Source organism: Neophocaena asiaeorientalis, unplaced genomic scaffold, assembly GCF_003031525.2.
Source record: "Neophocaena asiaeorientalis asiaeorientalis breed wild unplaced genomic scaffold, Neophocaena_asiaeorientalis_V1.1 scaffold216, whole genome shotgun sequence".
NCBI classification, from domain to species: Eukaryota; Metazoa; Chordata; class Mammalia; order Artiodactyla; family Phocoenidae; genus Neophocaena; species Neophocaena asiaeorientalis.
Window position 1 is genome coordinate 467,369 of NW_020175825.1, and position 17,235 is coordinate 484,603.

At 37.3% G+C, this 17,235-nt stretch overlaps 1 protein-coding gene across 3 annotated transcripts in view; it reads left to right on the plus strand.

Moving 5' to 3' along the window:
- Positions 1 to 17,235, plus strand: part of HECTD1 (HECT domain E3 ubiquitin protein ligase 1) — a 93,083-nt gene that overhangs the window by 8,403 nt on the left and 67,445 nt on the right. For all 3 annotated transcript variants that reach the window (XM_024732645.1, XM_024732644.1, XM_024732646.1), the window contains exon 3: positions 15,438 to 15,672. In XM_024732645.1, coding sequence (XP_024588413.1) covers positions 15,438 to 15,672 — 235 coding nt within the window. The remainder of the gene's footprint in view (positions 1 to 15,437; positions 15,673 to 17,235) is intronic.

Below are 17,235 nucleotides of genomic sequence, written 5' to 3' on the forward strand. Positions count from 1 at the left end.
TATTTAATTTTGTCATTTAAATTACATATGGATTTTGGCAAACGGATACAGTTGTGTAACTACCGCCACAACTAAAATTCAGAACAGTTCCATCATTCCCCAAAATTCTCTAGAGTTCTCCCTTTGAAGTTAAACCCTCCCCCAACCCCAGTGCCTGGCAACCAGTGGTCTTTTCTCTGTTGCTATAGTTTTGACTTTTCCAGAATGTCATATAAATGGAATGATATATACAGAGTGTAGCCTTTTGAGTTTTCTTGTAGTATATTACATTTGAGAGTCATCTATATGTGTGTAACAGTAATTGCTAAGTAGTATTTCGTTTTATGGATGTACCACAGATGGTTTATCCATTCACCTCTTGAAAGACATTTGGGTTTTTCTAGTTTTGGTGATTATAACCAAAGTTGCTATAAACATTAGCATACAGATTTCTGTGTAAATTTGAGTTTTTATTTCTTCTGAAGTGCTTACAGATAAATCTGACAAGATGTAGAAACCGATGAACTGATTGCAAAATTCATTTGAAAATGCAAAGGACCTAGCTAGCCAAAACATGAAGTATAAGGTTGGAGGACTAATACTACTGTATTTCAGTTCTTACTATGCAGCTGCAGTAGTCAAAACAGTGTAGTATTGGTATAAAGGTAAATGGATCAATGAAATAGAATAGAGAGTTCAGAAATAGACTCATACCTAGACAACTTATTTCAACAAAGGTGCAATGACAGTTAAGTGGAAAAAGGATATTTTTTTATGCTGCTGGAACAACTTGGTATCTATATGCAAAAAAGAAAAAAATTAACCTTTACCTGTACCCCACACCATATACAAAAATAAGTTGAAAAGGAATCATAGACCTAAACATAAAACCTAAAACTATAAAACCTCTAGAAGAAAACATAAGAGAAATCCTTTGTGACCCCAGGTTAAGCAGATATTCTTAAATAAATACCAAAAGCACAATCCGTAAGAGAATAAATTGATGTGTTTGAGGGGATTTTTTAAAATTAATTAATTTATTTAAAAATTTTATTTTTGGCTGCATTGGGTCTTCATTGCCACGTGCGGGCTTTCTCTAGTTGCAGCGAGTGGGGGCCACTGTTCGTGGCGGTACACGGGCTTCTCGTTGCGGTGGCTTCTGTTGCAGAGCATGGGCTCTAGGCGCATGGGCTTCAGTAGTTGTGTCATGCGGGCTCAGTAGTTGTGGCTCACAGGCTCTAGAGCACAGGCTCAGTAGTTGTGGCACACGGGCTTAGTTCCTCCGCAGCATGTGGGATCTTCCAGGACGAGGAATCGAACCTGTGTCCCCTGCATTGGCAGGTGGATTCTTAACCACTGTGCTACCAGGGAAGTCTGTGTTTGAAGGTTTTTTACTAAATTCAATTTCTGTAATAGAGGACTGCTCAAGTTACTTAATTTTTCTTGAGTGAATTGTAGTATGTCTTTCAAGGAATTGGTCTATTTAATATAAATTAAAATTTATGGGTATAATGTTGTTTGTAGTATGCTTTTTTATCCTTTGAATGTTTATATGGTCTGCAGTGATAATTCTCTTTTTCTTTTTTTTCACACACACACACACACACACACACACACACACACACACACACACACACACACACTGTATTTTATCTTTACAAGAGCTAAATAAACTGACAACAAGCATTGTAAATGGATGACCACAACAAAAGCAACAGTGATTGCAATTACCAAACACGAAACACACTCATACTATGTCATAATATTGACATTCAGTCCAGTAATCCTCCACTGTAACAACTCCTTTACTTTGCAGTGAAAATTGATTTGTATGTTTTTTGCCTCTGAGTCCTTGTGGGATTTTTTTTTTTATTCAAACAGAAAGCCACAAAAATTATAATCATCCTCATCAGTTCACTCAGTCCCATGTAATTAATTTTTTTTATCTTGATCTTTTGTTAGCACTTTTATGAATTCATCAGTTTTCCATTAGAGTTCTGAAAATGCTTATTCATTCAGTTCAGCAATGTAGTCAGTTACCAGAAACCTGTACTTGTCAGAGTCTTTTCCGTGAATTCCTTGAAGATGAAACGCTTTTATAGGAACATTTTTGCAAAAGCATCAGAGAACACCCAGAACTGTCTGTAAATGATAATTCTCTTTTTCATCCTGATATTGGTAATTTTTATATTTTGGTCAATCTGGCTAGAGATTTATAAATTTTATTAATTTTTTCAAAGAATCGGCTTTTAGTTTCATTCCTTTTTTCTATTTTTCTGTTTTAAGTTTCATTGATTTCTGCTCTTTATTATTCCCTTCTGGGTTGATTTGGGGTTTAATTTGCTCTTTTTTTCTAGTTTCTTAGGTAGAAGCTGAGATTTGAGACCCTTTCTAATATAAATTTAATACTATAAATTTTTCTTTTATGTTTTCATTGATGTTCTATATTCATTTTCACTTGGTTCAAAATATTTTAAAATTTTCATTGAAACTTTCTTTTTTACCCTTGGGTTATATAGAAGTATGTTGCTTAATTTTCAAATATTTGGGGATTTCCCAGATATTTTTGTGTTATTATTGTGGTCAGAGGACACACTTAATATTATTTCAGTTATTTTAGATTTATTAAGGTTTTTTTATGGCCCACAGTATGGTCTATTTTTGGTAAATGGACCATATGTACTTGAGAAGAATATATATTCTTCTGTTGTTGGGTAGAATGTTCTACAAGTGTCAAATTAGGTCAAGTTGATTGACAGTGTTGTTCAGTCTATATCCTTGTTGATTTTCCGTCTGTTTTATAGGTTACTGAGAGAGGCGTGTTGAAGTCTCCAAGTATAGTTATCGATTTATCTATTTAGCTTCATTTCTCTCCATTTTTGCTTCATGTATTTTGAAGCCCTGTTAGATGTCTTAAGATTGTTAAGTTTTCTTGTTAAAGCGACCCTTCTATCGTTATGTAATGTCCCTATTTATATCTGATAAATTTCCTTGTTCTGAAGTGTACTTTGACATAAATATAGCTACCCCAGCTTTTCTTTTTTTCTTTTTTTTTGCGGTATGCGGGCCTCTCACTGTTGTGGCCTCTCCCGTTGTGGAGCACAGGTTCCAGACACGCAGGCTCAGCGGCCATGGCTCATGGGCCTAGCTGCTCCGCGGCATGCGGGATCTTCCCAGACCGGGGCACAAACCCGTGTCCCCTGCATCGGCAGGTGGACGCTCAACCACTGCGCCACCAGGGAAGCCCCCAGCTTTTCTTTTGATAGTGTTTGTTTGCTATATCTTTTTCCACTGTTTTGTTTTAACCCGTCTGTAGTGTGAGTTTCTTTTGGACAGTATGCAGTTGGCTTGTGTTTTTTAATCCAGCCTGACAATCTTTGTTTCTAATTGGTGAGTTTAGACCACTTACATTTAATGTAGTTTTTGGTATGTTTACATATGTGTCTAACATTTTATTTGGCTTTTTTGTTGTTCTGTTTCTTGTTTTGTGTCTTTGTTTTTTCTTTCCTGCCTTTTGAATTACTTGAATATTTTTGTAGCATTCTATTTTAATTTACCTATAGTTTTTTTTGACTCTGTCTCTTTGTATTTTTTAGTGGTTGCTTTAGGGATTGCAGTTAACTCAGAGTTAACGTTTAACCATTTAAAGTGAAATGATGAAGGCTCACAACTATGTAGATTCCTTTATCCCTGTGTTACAGTTGTCATATGTATTGTCTACATATGTTGAAAACCTCAAGAGACAATGTTGTAATTTTTGCTTTCAGCAGTTTAATAGGGGGAAAATAATCTATTATATTTACCCAGATATTTATCATTTCTGTTGTTCTTCCTTCATTCCTGAAGTTCCATGTATCTCTCTGGTGTCATTTCCTTTCATCTTGAAGAACTTTCTTTAGCATTTCTTTTAGGAGAAGTCTTTTGGTGGTGAGTTCTCTTAGTTTTCCTTCATCTGAGAATGTCTTTATTTTACTTTCATGCTGTGAAGATATTTTTGCTGGATATAGAATTGTGTAGTGCCAGTTCTTTTCAGCATTTTAAAGATGTTGTTCCACTATCTTCTGGCTTTTATGGTTTCTGATGATAAATCTGCATTCATTCTAATCTTTGTTTCTTTGTGTTGTTTTTCTTCTTTCTGCTTTCAAGATCTTTTTTTCTCTACCTTTGATTTTTTGCAGTTTGTGATTTGTCTGTACATGGTTGTCTTTGAATTTGTCTTATTTCAGGTTTAATGAGTTTCTTAAATCTGTATGTCTTTCACCAAATACAGAAAGTTCCTTCAAATCTGTATTCTATACCAATTTTTTTCTCATTCTGGGACTCCAGTGGCACAAATGTTACTTTTTGATATGCTCCCTCAGATCCCTAAGAATCTGTTCCCCTTTTTCCCCCCAGTTTTTTTCCCTGTGTTCTTCAGACTGAATAATTTTTGTCGATCTGTTTTCAGATTCACAAACTCTTTATCTGTCATCTTCATTCTGCTCTTGAGCCCATCCAGTGAAGTATTCTTTTCTCCACAAACTGTTTTTTCATTTCTAAAATTTTCATTTGATTCCTTTCATACTTTGTATTTTTCTGTTGAAGACTTCTGTTTCCAATCATTTCAAGAATGTTCACATTCAGGAATGTTTGTGGAGTATAGTTATAATAGCTGATTTAGAGTCCTCTCTGATAATTTTAACAACTAGGTTGTCTCAGGCTTATATGTGTTGACTGTCTTCTTTCTTGAATTGGATAGATCATATTGTATTGATATTTTGTGTGTTTCAGGTTGTTTTGGATTTTATCCAAGACATTTGGAATATTATATTGTGAGACTCTGGGTTTTATAAAAACCCTCTGGAGAATGTTGATTTTGTTGTTTTCTTTTGCATGCAGTCATCCTGGTTAAATTTAGACTGCAAGCTCTGTCTTGCTCTCTGTGGGTGGTGGTTCCAATGTCAGTGGTTTCAAAGCCTTTGTTATGGTGTTTGGGTCTACTTTGTGCATGTGTCACTCAGTTTAGTCTGGGACTTGGGTGGTGGATTATGTCATAGTGCAGTTGTCAAAGTGTTTGCTATTGTTTTTTATCTTTGTCTTCCATATATTCAGAGGTGGACTCAGAACTTGTGTCAGGGATCATTTTTCTAGCTCCTTTTTCTCTGAGATTTCCCCCACATCTTTCAGCTACCAGGAACCTTTTTACTAGTGTTCTAGCTAGAAAACTGGGGATCTCTTGAAGTTTTAACCACATTTCCCCCACTCCCCACCCATTCTTCAACCCCCTTGTGCTGTTATATACGTTCTGGGACTGGGACTGCCCTCAGTGTGAAAGTAGTAAGAGAAAAGACAGAAAAAAAAATAGCATGATTCCTTTCATGCTCTCTTGGCTATAGGGGCTCCTTTTCTTAGTTCCCAGTTCTCCCAGGGCCTTAGATGCTTGTGCCACCTCTACTGCACTGTGCATGTATCACTCAGAGTTTTGTTTGGGGCTTTTACCTGGGTCTGGCCTTGAGGCCAGACTGGGAGGAAGATACCCCAGGAATTTCTCTTCATACCCTCTGGCTCACAGAGGCCCCTTTTCTTGGTCCTCTCAGAGTTCTTTTGTACCCCCCTGCTACGTGCTTTTGGGAGTTGGCCTGTCCAGGGATCAAAGCTGGAAAAGAAAGGAGGAAAGGAAAAAAGCCCTTGAAACTCACTTCCAACATGGGTCATTATGTTTTGACTTCCTTCCCCAATCCATCTGCTGTTGTCTAGCTTATTTCGGTTAACAGATTTAAGTTTATTTTGGGGAGTTATGAAATAGGTTTGTTTCAGAAATTTAGAAGTCAGAAATCTAGAGAATGAAAATTATAATTGCACCATCTAGAAATAAGCCATTTTAACTTTTTGCTCTACTTTCTTTGCATATTTTTATGTGATAAACACCAAAATGGATATATTTTTCCCTTTTTCTTTCTTTAATTTATTTATTTTCGGCTGTTTTGGGTCTTCATTGCTGTGTGTGGGCTTTCTCTAGTTGTGGCAAGCGGGACTACTCTTTGCTGTGGTGCACGGGCTTCTCATTGCAGTGGCTTCTCTTGTTGCAGAGCACGGGCTCTAGGCGTGTGGGCTTCAGTAGTTGTATCACGCGGGCTCAGTAGTTGTGTCACATGGGCTTAGTTGCTCCACGGCATGTGGAATCTTTCCGGACCAGGGCTCAAACCTGTGTCCCCAGCATTGGCAGGTGATTCTTAACTACTGCACCACCAGGGAAGTCCCCCTTTTCTTTATGTATTTGTATCATTAGTTCTTAGTAAACAGCTTTAAAAAACCTGCATAATCTGCCATACGGATGTGTCATATGCTTAATTATACCCTTGTTATTAGATATATAGGTTATGCAACAATGAGCATCTTTGTACATGCATTTTTGCCTGATGGTATGTTTTTTTGAACTGCTGACTTCAAAATTACATGTAAGAGGAAACCAAAGTTTGCTTATCTGTTTGGATTAATAATATTTAATTGTTTTTAGAAGTCTGACAAAATATGTTCATATATAATTAACCTTCTCATGAGTAATTTCAAAGTGGAACTGCTATTGGTAGCAGACCTTGTGGTTTTTGATTGTTTTGCACTTTACAGTTGATTGCAGGAGAATCTAATTGAAGATAATGTTACAAGCTTTTATTCCCTGGAGGAATGAATGAGTAGGTTAGTGAATTTTTTTAATAAATTTATTTATGTATGTATTTATTTTTGCTGCGTTGGGTTGTCATTGCTGCACGTGGGCGTTCTTTAGTTGCGTTGAGCGGGGGCTGCTCTTCTTTTGGTGTGCAGGCTTCTGATGGCGGTGGCTTCTCGTTGTGGAGCACGGGCTCTAGGTGCGTGGGCTTCAGTGGTTGTGGCTCATTGGCTCTAGAATGCAGGCTCAGTAGTTGTGGCGCACAGGCTTAGTTGCTCCGCGGCATGTGGGATCTTCCCGGACCAGGGCTCCAACCCATGTCCCCTGCATTGGCAGGCAGGTTCTTAACCACTGCACCACCAGGGAAGCCCCTGATTTTTATCTTTTAAGAGATATCGGAATGGAAATTCTATAAGTTTATTTATTTTATTTATTTTTGGCTGCGTTGGGTCTTTGTTGCTGCATGCGAGCTTTCTCTAGTTGCAGTGAGTGGGGGCTATTCTTCGTTGCAGTGCACGGGCTTCTCATTGCAGTGGCTTCTCTTGTTGTGGAGCATGGGCTCTAGGCACGTGGGCTTCAGTAGTTGTGGCTCGTGGGCTCTGAGTGCAGGCTCAGTAGTTGTTGTACACGGGCTTATCTGCTCCGCAGCGTGTGGGATCTTCCTGGACCAGGGCTCAAACCCGTGTCCTCTGCATTGGCAGGCAGACTCTCAACCACTGTTCCAGCAGGGAAGTCCCCCAGAATGGAAATTTTAAAATAATGTTAATATATTCCCAGTTTAATTAATTAATTTATTTTGTATCTGCCTTAAGTACATGTTCATACAGAAATAAAGTCTGTATTGGAAATACAGAAATAAAATGTGAGTGTTGAATTTGGGGGGGAGTTATTTATGACTTTTGCTGTTCTAATCAGAGATTTTGTATATCCTGAAGTATTTGTCTAAATGTATACATCTTTAGATTATTTTTGTTTTCTTGGTGGAGGTTTGAATATTCTGTGTTTCATTTTTAAAGTTTATTAAATTCTCTCATAGCTAGCCAAATTTTATGAAATAAAGTTTTAAAAAAATATTTATCAACTTAGCACAAATGTAAAGGTAATATCATTTTTAGTGGCCTAGGGGTGGGGTAATAGGTACTCTAAAATACTTCTGATGGGAGTATACAGTGGTATAGCCTCTTTAGAAGTCAGTTCGATAATATCTGTCAAACCAAAAAATGTACTCACAGAAATACTTCTGAAGGGACTTCCCTGGTGGTGCAGTGGTTAAGGATCCGCCTGCCAATGCAGGGGACATGGGTTCAAGCCCTGCTCCGGGAAGATCCCGCATGCTGCAGAGCAACTAAGCCTGTGTGCCACAACTACTGAGCTTGTGCTCTAGAGCCCGCGAGTCACAACTATTGAGCCCGCGTGCCACAACTACTGAAGCCTGCGTGCCTAGAGCCCCTGCTCCACAGCAAAGAGAAGCCACCAAAATGAGAAACCCGCGCACCGCAACAAAGAGTAACCCCCTCTCGCCGCAACTAGAGAAAGCCCACACACAGCAGTGAAGACCCAATGCAGCCAAATAAATTAAATTTAAAGAAAGAAAGAAAGAAAGAAAGAAAAGAAATACTCAAAATCTTTCCTTCTTAAATACTGGTACAAATGTGCAAAGATATACTCCCAATATTGTTCACTGCAGGACTGCTTCAAGTAGTAAAAAAACTGGAAACCATCTAAATGGTTAACAGTGTATGGCTATTCATTATATTGGCTATTATGTAGACATTAGAAAGATTGAACTAGACCTATTCATATTAATGTGGGAAGGTGGTCACAACATATTGATTAAAGAAACGAGCAAGTTATAGGATGGTATTTGTAGTGTGATCCTACTTGTAAATAACAAAAGCTTGATGACCAGGCACTGGAATCATCTGATGACTTGTTCTCTCACATGCACTTGAATACTGGATTTAGTTGCATTTGTTAGAACATCTACTGGCCTTGCCATGTGGCTAATTGAGCTTCCTTACAGCATGGTGGTTGTGTTCTAAGAGCAAGAGTCCTAAGAGAATCCAGTAGAATTGAGTTAATGTTAGAAGTCACAAAGTGATAACTTTCACTGTAATCATAAACCTGCCTGGAAACGTAAACCCTCTCAGTAGAAAGAATATCAAAGTCACCTTGTAAAAAAGAATTTATGGATATGTGGGATGGGAAATAATGTGGATATCGTTAGAAAATACAATCTGCCACAGTATATAATTCTTCAAGCCTCCATTCTTTGCATATACTCTTCTCCTTACTTAGAAGACAGGAGCTTGTCTGCTTGGCAAACTTCTACCCTGTGGTTTATGGAGCATCTTTTATGTGCTAAACACTATATTTTATATACTTTATCCCAAGTTCTTGCAATAACTCTTCAAGGCAGAGAATACCTTGATTTAACTCAAACTTCTTCCTTTTTTTGTGAGGTCTTCCTTTCCCCAAATCCCCTGAGCTGAGCTTTCTGTCTCACACCTTTTTTTTTTAATTGAAGTATAGTTGATGTGCAATATTACATAATTTATAAGTGTACAACATAGGGATTCACAATTTTAAAGGTTGCACTCAATTTATAGTTACTATAAAATATTGGCTATATTCCCTGTGCTGTACAGTATAGCCTTGTAGCTTATTTATGTTACACATCGTAGTTTGTACCTCTTAATCCCCTATCCCTATCTTGCCCCTTCCCCATTCCTTCTCCCAACTGGTAACTACTAATTTGTTCTCTATATCTGTGAGTCTCTTTCTTTTTTGTTAGATTTACTAGTTTGTTTTATTTTTTAGATTCCACGTATAAGTGGTATAATACAGTATTTGTGTTTCTCTGACTTATTTCACTTAGCATAATACCCTGCAAGTCCATCCATTTTATTACAAATGGCAAAATTTCATTCTTTTCTTATGGTGAGTAGTATTCCATTGTGTGTGCGTGTGTGTGTGTGTGTGTGTGTGTGTGTGTGTATTACATGTTCTTTATCCTTTCTTCTCTTGATGGACACTTCAGTTGCTTCTATATCTTGGCAGTTGTAAATAATGCTGCTGTGAACATTGGGCCACATGTATCTTTTCAAATTACTTTTTTTGTTTTTGTTTTGCATATATACCCAGGTGTGGAAATTGCTGGGTTACATGGTAGTTCTATTTTTAGATTTTTGAGAAACCTTTATACTGTTTTCCACAGTGACTGCACCAATTTACATTCCTACCAACAATGTTCAAGGGTCTCCTTTTCTCCACATCCTCACCAACATTTGTTATTTGTGTTCTTTTTGATGATAGCCATTCTGACAGGTGTGAGGTGGTATCTCATTGTTGTTGACTAGCATTTCTCTGATGATTAATGATGCTGAGCGTCTTGTCATGTGCCTGTTGACCATCTACATGTCCTCTTTGGAAAAATGTCTATTCAGGTCTTCTGCCCATATTTTTAATCAGGTTGGAGTTTTTTGTTTGTTTTTTTTAATTTTTTATTATTTTTGGCTGCGTTGTGTCTTCATTGCTGCCCATGGGCTTTCTCTAATTGCAGCGAGCAGGGGCTTCTCTTGCTGTGGAGCACGTGCTCTAGGCGTGCAGTCTTCAGTAGTTGCAGCATGCAGGCTTCATTAGTTGTGGCTTTCTGGCTCTAAAGCACAGGCTCAGTAGTTGTGGCACTTGGGCTTAGTTGCTCTGAGGCATGTGGGATCTTCCCCAATCAGGGTCAAATCCATGACCCCTGCATTAGCAGGCAGATCCTTAACCATTGTGCCACCAGGGAAGTCCCAGTCGGGTTGGTTTTTATTTGGATGTTGAGTTGTATGAGCTGTTTATATATTTTGGATATTAAGCTCCCCCCCAAAAAAACTTTTAATGAAACTCCTTCTTTCAGGTTTTTATTACAGCACTTATTATATTTATTTTTACTTACTTAAATTATATTTTTCTCTATTAAACTGAATTTTTTGAAACTGGGATTATTTTCATGTATTCATTTATCAAATATTTGAGTATCCACTAGATAACAAGTACTGGACTTGGTTGTAGGAGAACAGAGATAGATAAGGTACAGACCTTGCTATCAAGTAGCTCATGTTTTCATGGATGAGACAGATAAATGGGAGAATATAGTTTGACAGATGCTTCTGATAGATGGGTTTCACTGAATGTTCTGAAACCACCCAAGAGGAACATAACTGAGAATGCGTGGTGAGGTTTGTCTAAGGCAGGCTTCCAAGAGGAGGTACTCTCTGACCTGAGTGTTCCTAACATTTTTTACATTTAATTTTAAAAGTTTCCTTGAAAAAGGAATACAAGTGAAAAAGAGGAGAAGGGGCTAAATGTTTCTTGCAGAGGGGACCTGTTCAAGGCCACGAGGATCTGGAAAGTCTAGTGAGAGATTCTAGTTGGAATTTAATTAAGATATTAAACAGATTTAGGAGGTAGAACCATCAAGATTAGGTGTTGATTTTTGTATTTTAGAAACAGGAGTTTGGAAGAATTTTATGATTTTTACTTGAGTGGTTGGATGGCAGGTTAGAGAATAAATAGTATGGTTTTTGGTAGGGAAACTTTGTTTAGTTTTGGCAGGTTGTGTTTGATGGTTCCTGAAACATCTCTAGGTATGACAGATGAGTAAAGGAGGCAGTTCGGTCTGTAATTCTGGGCTTCAAGAGAGCAGTTTAGACTAGAGTCTAGATTTGGTGTTTTGCTTTCTATGAGAAATGAGAGATAAAAGTGGATTCACTTTTTTGTGTTGTGGGAAGGTGTGGGGCAGGGGAAGGAGACCTAATGGGGGTAGGTCTAGGATGAAGGCATGTGTGTGGAGGGGTGGAGACATATTAGTGAGGGGTTGGGCATGGGTGTGGAGAGGCAGATCAGTAGGGGAGCTGATGGAATTCTTTTTTGTTTGGTTTCTCTTTCCATAAGCAAAAAAGTTCTTACTTTTTCTTGGTATCATTCATTCAACAAATAAAACTTGAGTATCTTCCCATACGCAGAGAACCCTGTTGGGGGCTGTGTGAAATACATCTCTGTTCCTGAGGAGCTCACAGATTTTTAGGAGAGAGTTACAGTGGACAACAAAAAATGAAATATAAATATAAATTGTCAAAGTAAATTAAGACAAAAAACAGGAGTCCTGTTTTGAGTAGTTAGTAAAGGTAAGCCTGAAGCTGGGGAGGTAACATTTAGGCTGACAGAAGGATGACAAAGAACCGGCCATGGGAAGAGTTGGGGGAAAAGCATTTTAGGCAGAGGGATCAGCACACACATTAGCATCTTTATGTATCTTTATCTTTTTATCAGTCTGTTGAAAACCATGAGTTCATACCAGTACCCCCAGTTCCAATCTAACACCACAGGGTTCATTCTAGTTTTCTCTTTTCAGTGTTTCCAACTCCAGTCCAGTGAGATATCTGGCTCCCATTATCCTCAATATATTTATTAATTTGATCACTTCCCTTGTCTGTGTCAGTTGCCCATTACTGGGGCATTCCCCTGCATAGATGCCCTCTTTATGTTGCTCATGCTCTCACACCTTATTCCAGACTGATCTTCTCCCTCTAGAAATACTTTGCTCGACACTAGTGCTAAACCTGTCTCTTAATGTGAATGTCTAAGTGGCTATTTCAGTAGTTCAGACAAGAGTTTGAAGTTAGCTTAGATTACGTTTGTAAAAGATGTGGAGAGAAGTGGACAGACTTACGATATATTTTAGAGGGAACATTGGTGGGATTTAACTAATGGATTGGATGTGTAATGTGAGGAAAATGGGGGGGAAAACTGAGGATGATTCTCAGGTTTCTGGATTGTTGTGATATTTACAAAGGCAGTGGTTTGGAGGTGGAGGCACATTTGTTTTGAATATGCTCATTTTACGATGCCTGTGATAATTCTAAATGGAGATAGTGATAGTGATTTAGTTGGTCTGGGGTAGAGATAACATTTTGGGAGTTTTCATGGTGTGTGGATGAGATTTATAGCTATGGTGTATGAACAAAGGGAATAGATGAGATGAGCTAGAGAAGAGAAGGGAGTTTAGGACTGAGGCTAGAATGGAAAACTAAGGGAGTCATTAAGCCAAGAGAAAATTGAAGAAAAGGTGTGAGGTACTCATTGCAGACACTGGAAGAAATGTAGCAGAATTATTGGGCATTGTGTTTATTTAATATTGGTGATCACAGATTTATAATGAGTTTTCTTGATTATGTAAATTAGTTTCTTAGTTAATCTCTGTTGACATGGATACAGACCTGGGGAAGTTGTGGCTGTGGTTGTAGCCCAGGACGAAGGGCAAGGAACGCGAGGGTCTTGTTCCTAGAAGATAGGCAAGTGCTTCCTGAATAGCCATGAAGCTCAAGTTGAATTTAAAGGCCCAGTTGAAGTATCTATCAACACAGGGTTTCTTTGAAAATGATTCTAGGAAATTGTTACTAACCAACAAGTGAAAAGACAGTTTTAAGGTCTTATAAATGTTTATATCACAGTGACTGTCTTAAAGCAGGTTATCCAGCAGAGTATGTTAAGCAACAACACTTGTTAGTAATTTGTTTTAGTTGCAATATGAACTTTCAAGTAATATAACTATAGTTCTTTCAATTATTCTGTACTTTTCAGAATTCATTAATTACTATTGATGTGTTTTTCTCTACTTTTTTTGCTCAATTTATAGTTAATTTGTATTGTTGAGATTTTTGTAAATTGCTTTGGTTCTAAATTGAAAAATTAGTGAATATGCCTAAAATACCTTCTCATGGTTTTAAAACTAACTCAAGAGCTAGAAAAACAAAAATTTTTTCCTGTCTAATAGCCAAAAGTTACAACAGATGTTTTGTACCATACCTTTAAAAAGTTCACAAAGCAGGTTTTCATTATACCTGACATAAAATAAGCTCTTTTAAAATATGTATGCAGGATATTTTTCTCTTAGAAATAAAATTGATCACAGTTAACAGCTGAGAACCTATGTTTAGAACTTCTTTCTTTGTGTTTTTTTTTTTTTTTCATTGGCCCCTTAGCCATACTTGTTCAGGAGATTCATCACATTTTAGGGAACACAGCAGGGATCATAGTTATTCCCCAAATAAGCAGATACCACATTTCCCCATGAATTATAGATAGTTATACTGAACATTTCTCTTAGATTTTGTGTTTTGATGTCCAGTTTTTGTACTGTATAAGATAGATGGATATTTTCTTATTTTTAATATAAATCATATGGTAGATCCATTCTTGTCATTTGATGTGAGGACTGTCAACTTCAAAATTTTGTTCTTTTTTCAAAAGCTACTGTTTTCTAAGGCAAAAAACGTTATTTTTAAGAGTGTGTTTTTCCTCAGTAGAATTAACACTTTTACAATCTTATCTCTTTGGTTTACTAACATATTGCCAATGTAGAGAGCAGCAAAAATGCTTTAAGATTCTGATATGCTCGTCAGTCTTCTGATCTTACCTGAGAACTATCAGACTATCTCCATAACCTAATCTTAAAGCATTTCCTCCTCAGAAAATTTATAGTGACTATGTGACCTAGGTTGCCAGTGATGCTGGCTAATAAAAACCACCTGTGTTTAATCAGTGACTGGTCAGTCACTGAATGCAAGAGGTCTTCTAAAATCTTTGATAATATTCCTGCCGCTGGACCCCTTAAGTGAACATCATTCAAGCAGATAAATAAAGGTTAGAGTTACTTTGACGTTCATACATTACAGATATTTTTTAAAAGCTACTGAAGATACGTGCACACTAAAAATTGGAGGAAAAATAATTCCACCGAAACGTTGAGAGTCCAGCAAGCCCTCTGTATCCCTCCACGTATCCTCTGTATCTGTACCATTTAATATAAGGAACTTGAGCATCCACAGATTTTGGTATCCACAGGGGGCCCTGAAATCTTTCCTCCTTGAGCACTGAGGGATGACTGTAGTGCCTTTTGTGTTATCTGTAGCTCATTTGAAGTTTAGTCTGTGCAGATAAATTATTTGATGACATATAACTGAGATCTCTACTAAATTAAATTATGCTCTTTTATAATTTAAGTGTTGATAAAATATTGATTAAAAAATGCAAAATGTTCTTTTGATAAAACTGTCATGCAGGTTTATATAGCAGGTATTAGCTATTCATAGGAGGGAAGGGGAGCTAACGTTAATTAGTTTAGTATGGTGCCAAGGTACTGAGCTAAGTGTTTAATGTATATAATTTCATTTAATCTTCATAACATCCATATAAAGTAGATATTGTTTAGATACTATCTTTACTTTACAAATCAGGACCAGAAATGCTACATAGCTGTTGTTCTATGTATTACTCTGGTCTGTTAAACCCGAAATCAGCATTTGTTCCCATACAACATGAATTGAACAATGTCCCTGGCATTCAGGAACTCTTAATGTAAGTAAGGAAATAAAATGATACATTAAACAATGTGGGAACTGTTTTTATGAGGCTTTAGGAACATGTGAAAATACCACCTGACTATTTGGGGAGGTTAGGGAAGGTTTTACAGAGTTGATGTTTGAGCTGAGCTTAGTATTGAATAGCAATTTTTTATGAACATGGTTTCATGTTCATTCTGCTACTTTAAACTGTTTACAACTTTATATTTTCAGCAATGATGAAATTAGCCTGTGATGATTATTATGGAAGCAAAAGCAATATGAGAAATATTACCTAATATATATGCAGAAGCAGTATCGAGCATGATGTATCATGATATAGTTTTTATTATCTGTTACTTTGGTGAATTTTTGATGTTAAGAATTTAGTAATCCTAGGTGAAATATGATTTCTTTCACTACAGATGTCCTCCTCGCACTTTCTTACCAGCCCTCTGCAAAATTTTTCTTGACGAAAGTGCTCCAGACAATGTGCTAGAGGTGACAGCCCGTGCCATAACATACTACCTGGACGTATCTGCAGAATGCACCCGAAGGATTGTTGGGGTAGATGGAGCTATAAAAGCACTTTGCAATCGTTTGGTTGTAGTCGAACTTAACAACAGGACAAGCAGAGACTTAGCTGAACAATGTGTAAAGGTAAGTCTTAATTATTTATTGGCCCATTTGAAGATCACTTAGTAAAAAATGTATTTTGCAAAAGAAAAATTCTTTCCGTGGTTGAAAACAATGGAAGTCACAGTCCTTATGTACCAAAGGAGATCCCATATGGCTTGGGAAAAGAAATCTTATCTTTGAAGGAAACTTGTAGGTCACTGATAATGCTTTTCTGTGTTGCCTCAGTGCTCTTTGGTTTCTGGTAGCCACTAACACTTTGAGATAGGTTATTTCTGTTCTTATCCAAAATGATTTTGTATGCATGCAGTAACAACAGGAACCATGACAGCTAACACTGACCACCAATGCCAGACATTATTCTAAACACTTTACATGTATTAACTCTCATTTAATCTTCATGACAACTCTGTATGAGGTAGGTGCCGCTAATATCATCACTTCTGTTTTATAGGTGAAAAAAATTTAAGCATACCAAGATTAAGTAACTTGCTTGGGATGATGCAAGTAGTTAGTGGCAGAGAGCCAAGATTCAAAGATTAGGAATTTGAAGATCAGGAAGTCTGGTTCTAGGCCCATGAATTTAATTGTTTTGCTATACTCCTGTTAAGAGTTAGCGGTTTTGTTTTATTCCTGATGGGACTAATTATAAACTTTATGTTACTCTAAAAGCATCAGTACTGGTGAGTAGTTTATTGGAAGTACTTGGTGAACACATTTAGATTTTATGTGATTCTCTTTTTTTTTTTTTGGTACGCGGGCCTCTCACTGTTGTGGGCTCTCCCGTTGCGGAGCACAGGCTCCGGACGCGCAGGCTCAGCGGCCATGGCTCACGGGCCCAGCCGCTCCGTGGCATGTGGGATCTTCGCTGACCGGGGCACGAACCTGTGTCCCCTGCATCGGCAGGTGGACTCTCAACCACTGCACCACCAGGGAAGCCCTGATTCTCTTTTTTGATTCCTGTTTCATTCTTTTTATGATTCTTGCTTCTCGAGGTCACCAGTTTTCAGACTTCTTGTCTCAGGATCCCTTTACAGGTCTTAAATTATTGAGGACCCGCAAAGAGCCTTTGTTTATGAAGGTTCTATTTATATTTACCATATTAGATATTAAAACTGAGAATTTAAAAGTATTTATTCATTTATCATAAAATAAACTCATTATGTGTTAACATACATTACATTTTTAATGAAAATCACTGTGTCCTGAACAAAGAGAAAATTAGAAGAGTAACATTGTTAAGTCTCATTTGAAATCTGTGGTTTAATAGAAGACAGCTAAATCCTAATATGTGCTTCTGCATTCAGCCTGTTGCTATATCACACTTCATATAACTTTTAGAAAATGCTGCCTTACGTTCCTGAGGGAATAGGAAAGAAAAAGACAATTAACTGTTATAGTATTATTATTAAAAAAGTTATAATTTCAAAGACCCCTGAAAATGTCTTCCCCATGCTTTGAGAGTTGTTTTTGTAGGTGTTAATATCTTGACTTTCTGATTCTGTGTTTATAGATTTATTTCTGTCTATGGCCTCAGAGGAAGAGGTATTCGTTTTTCTCTTCAGAGCTTTCCCCCCTCTTATTCTC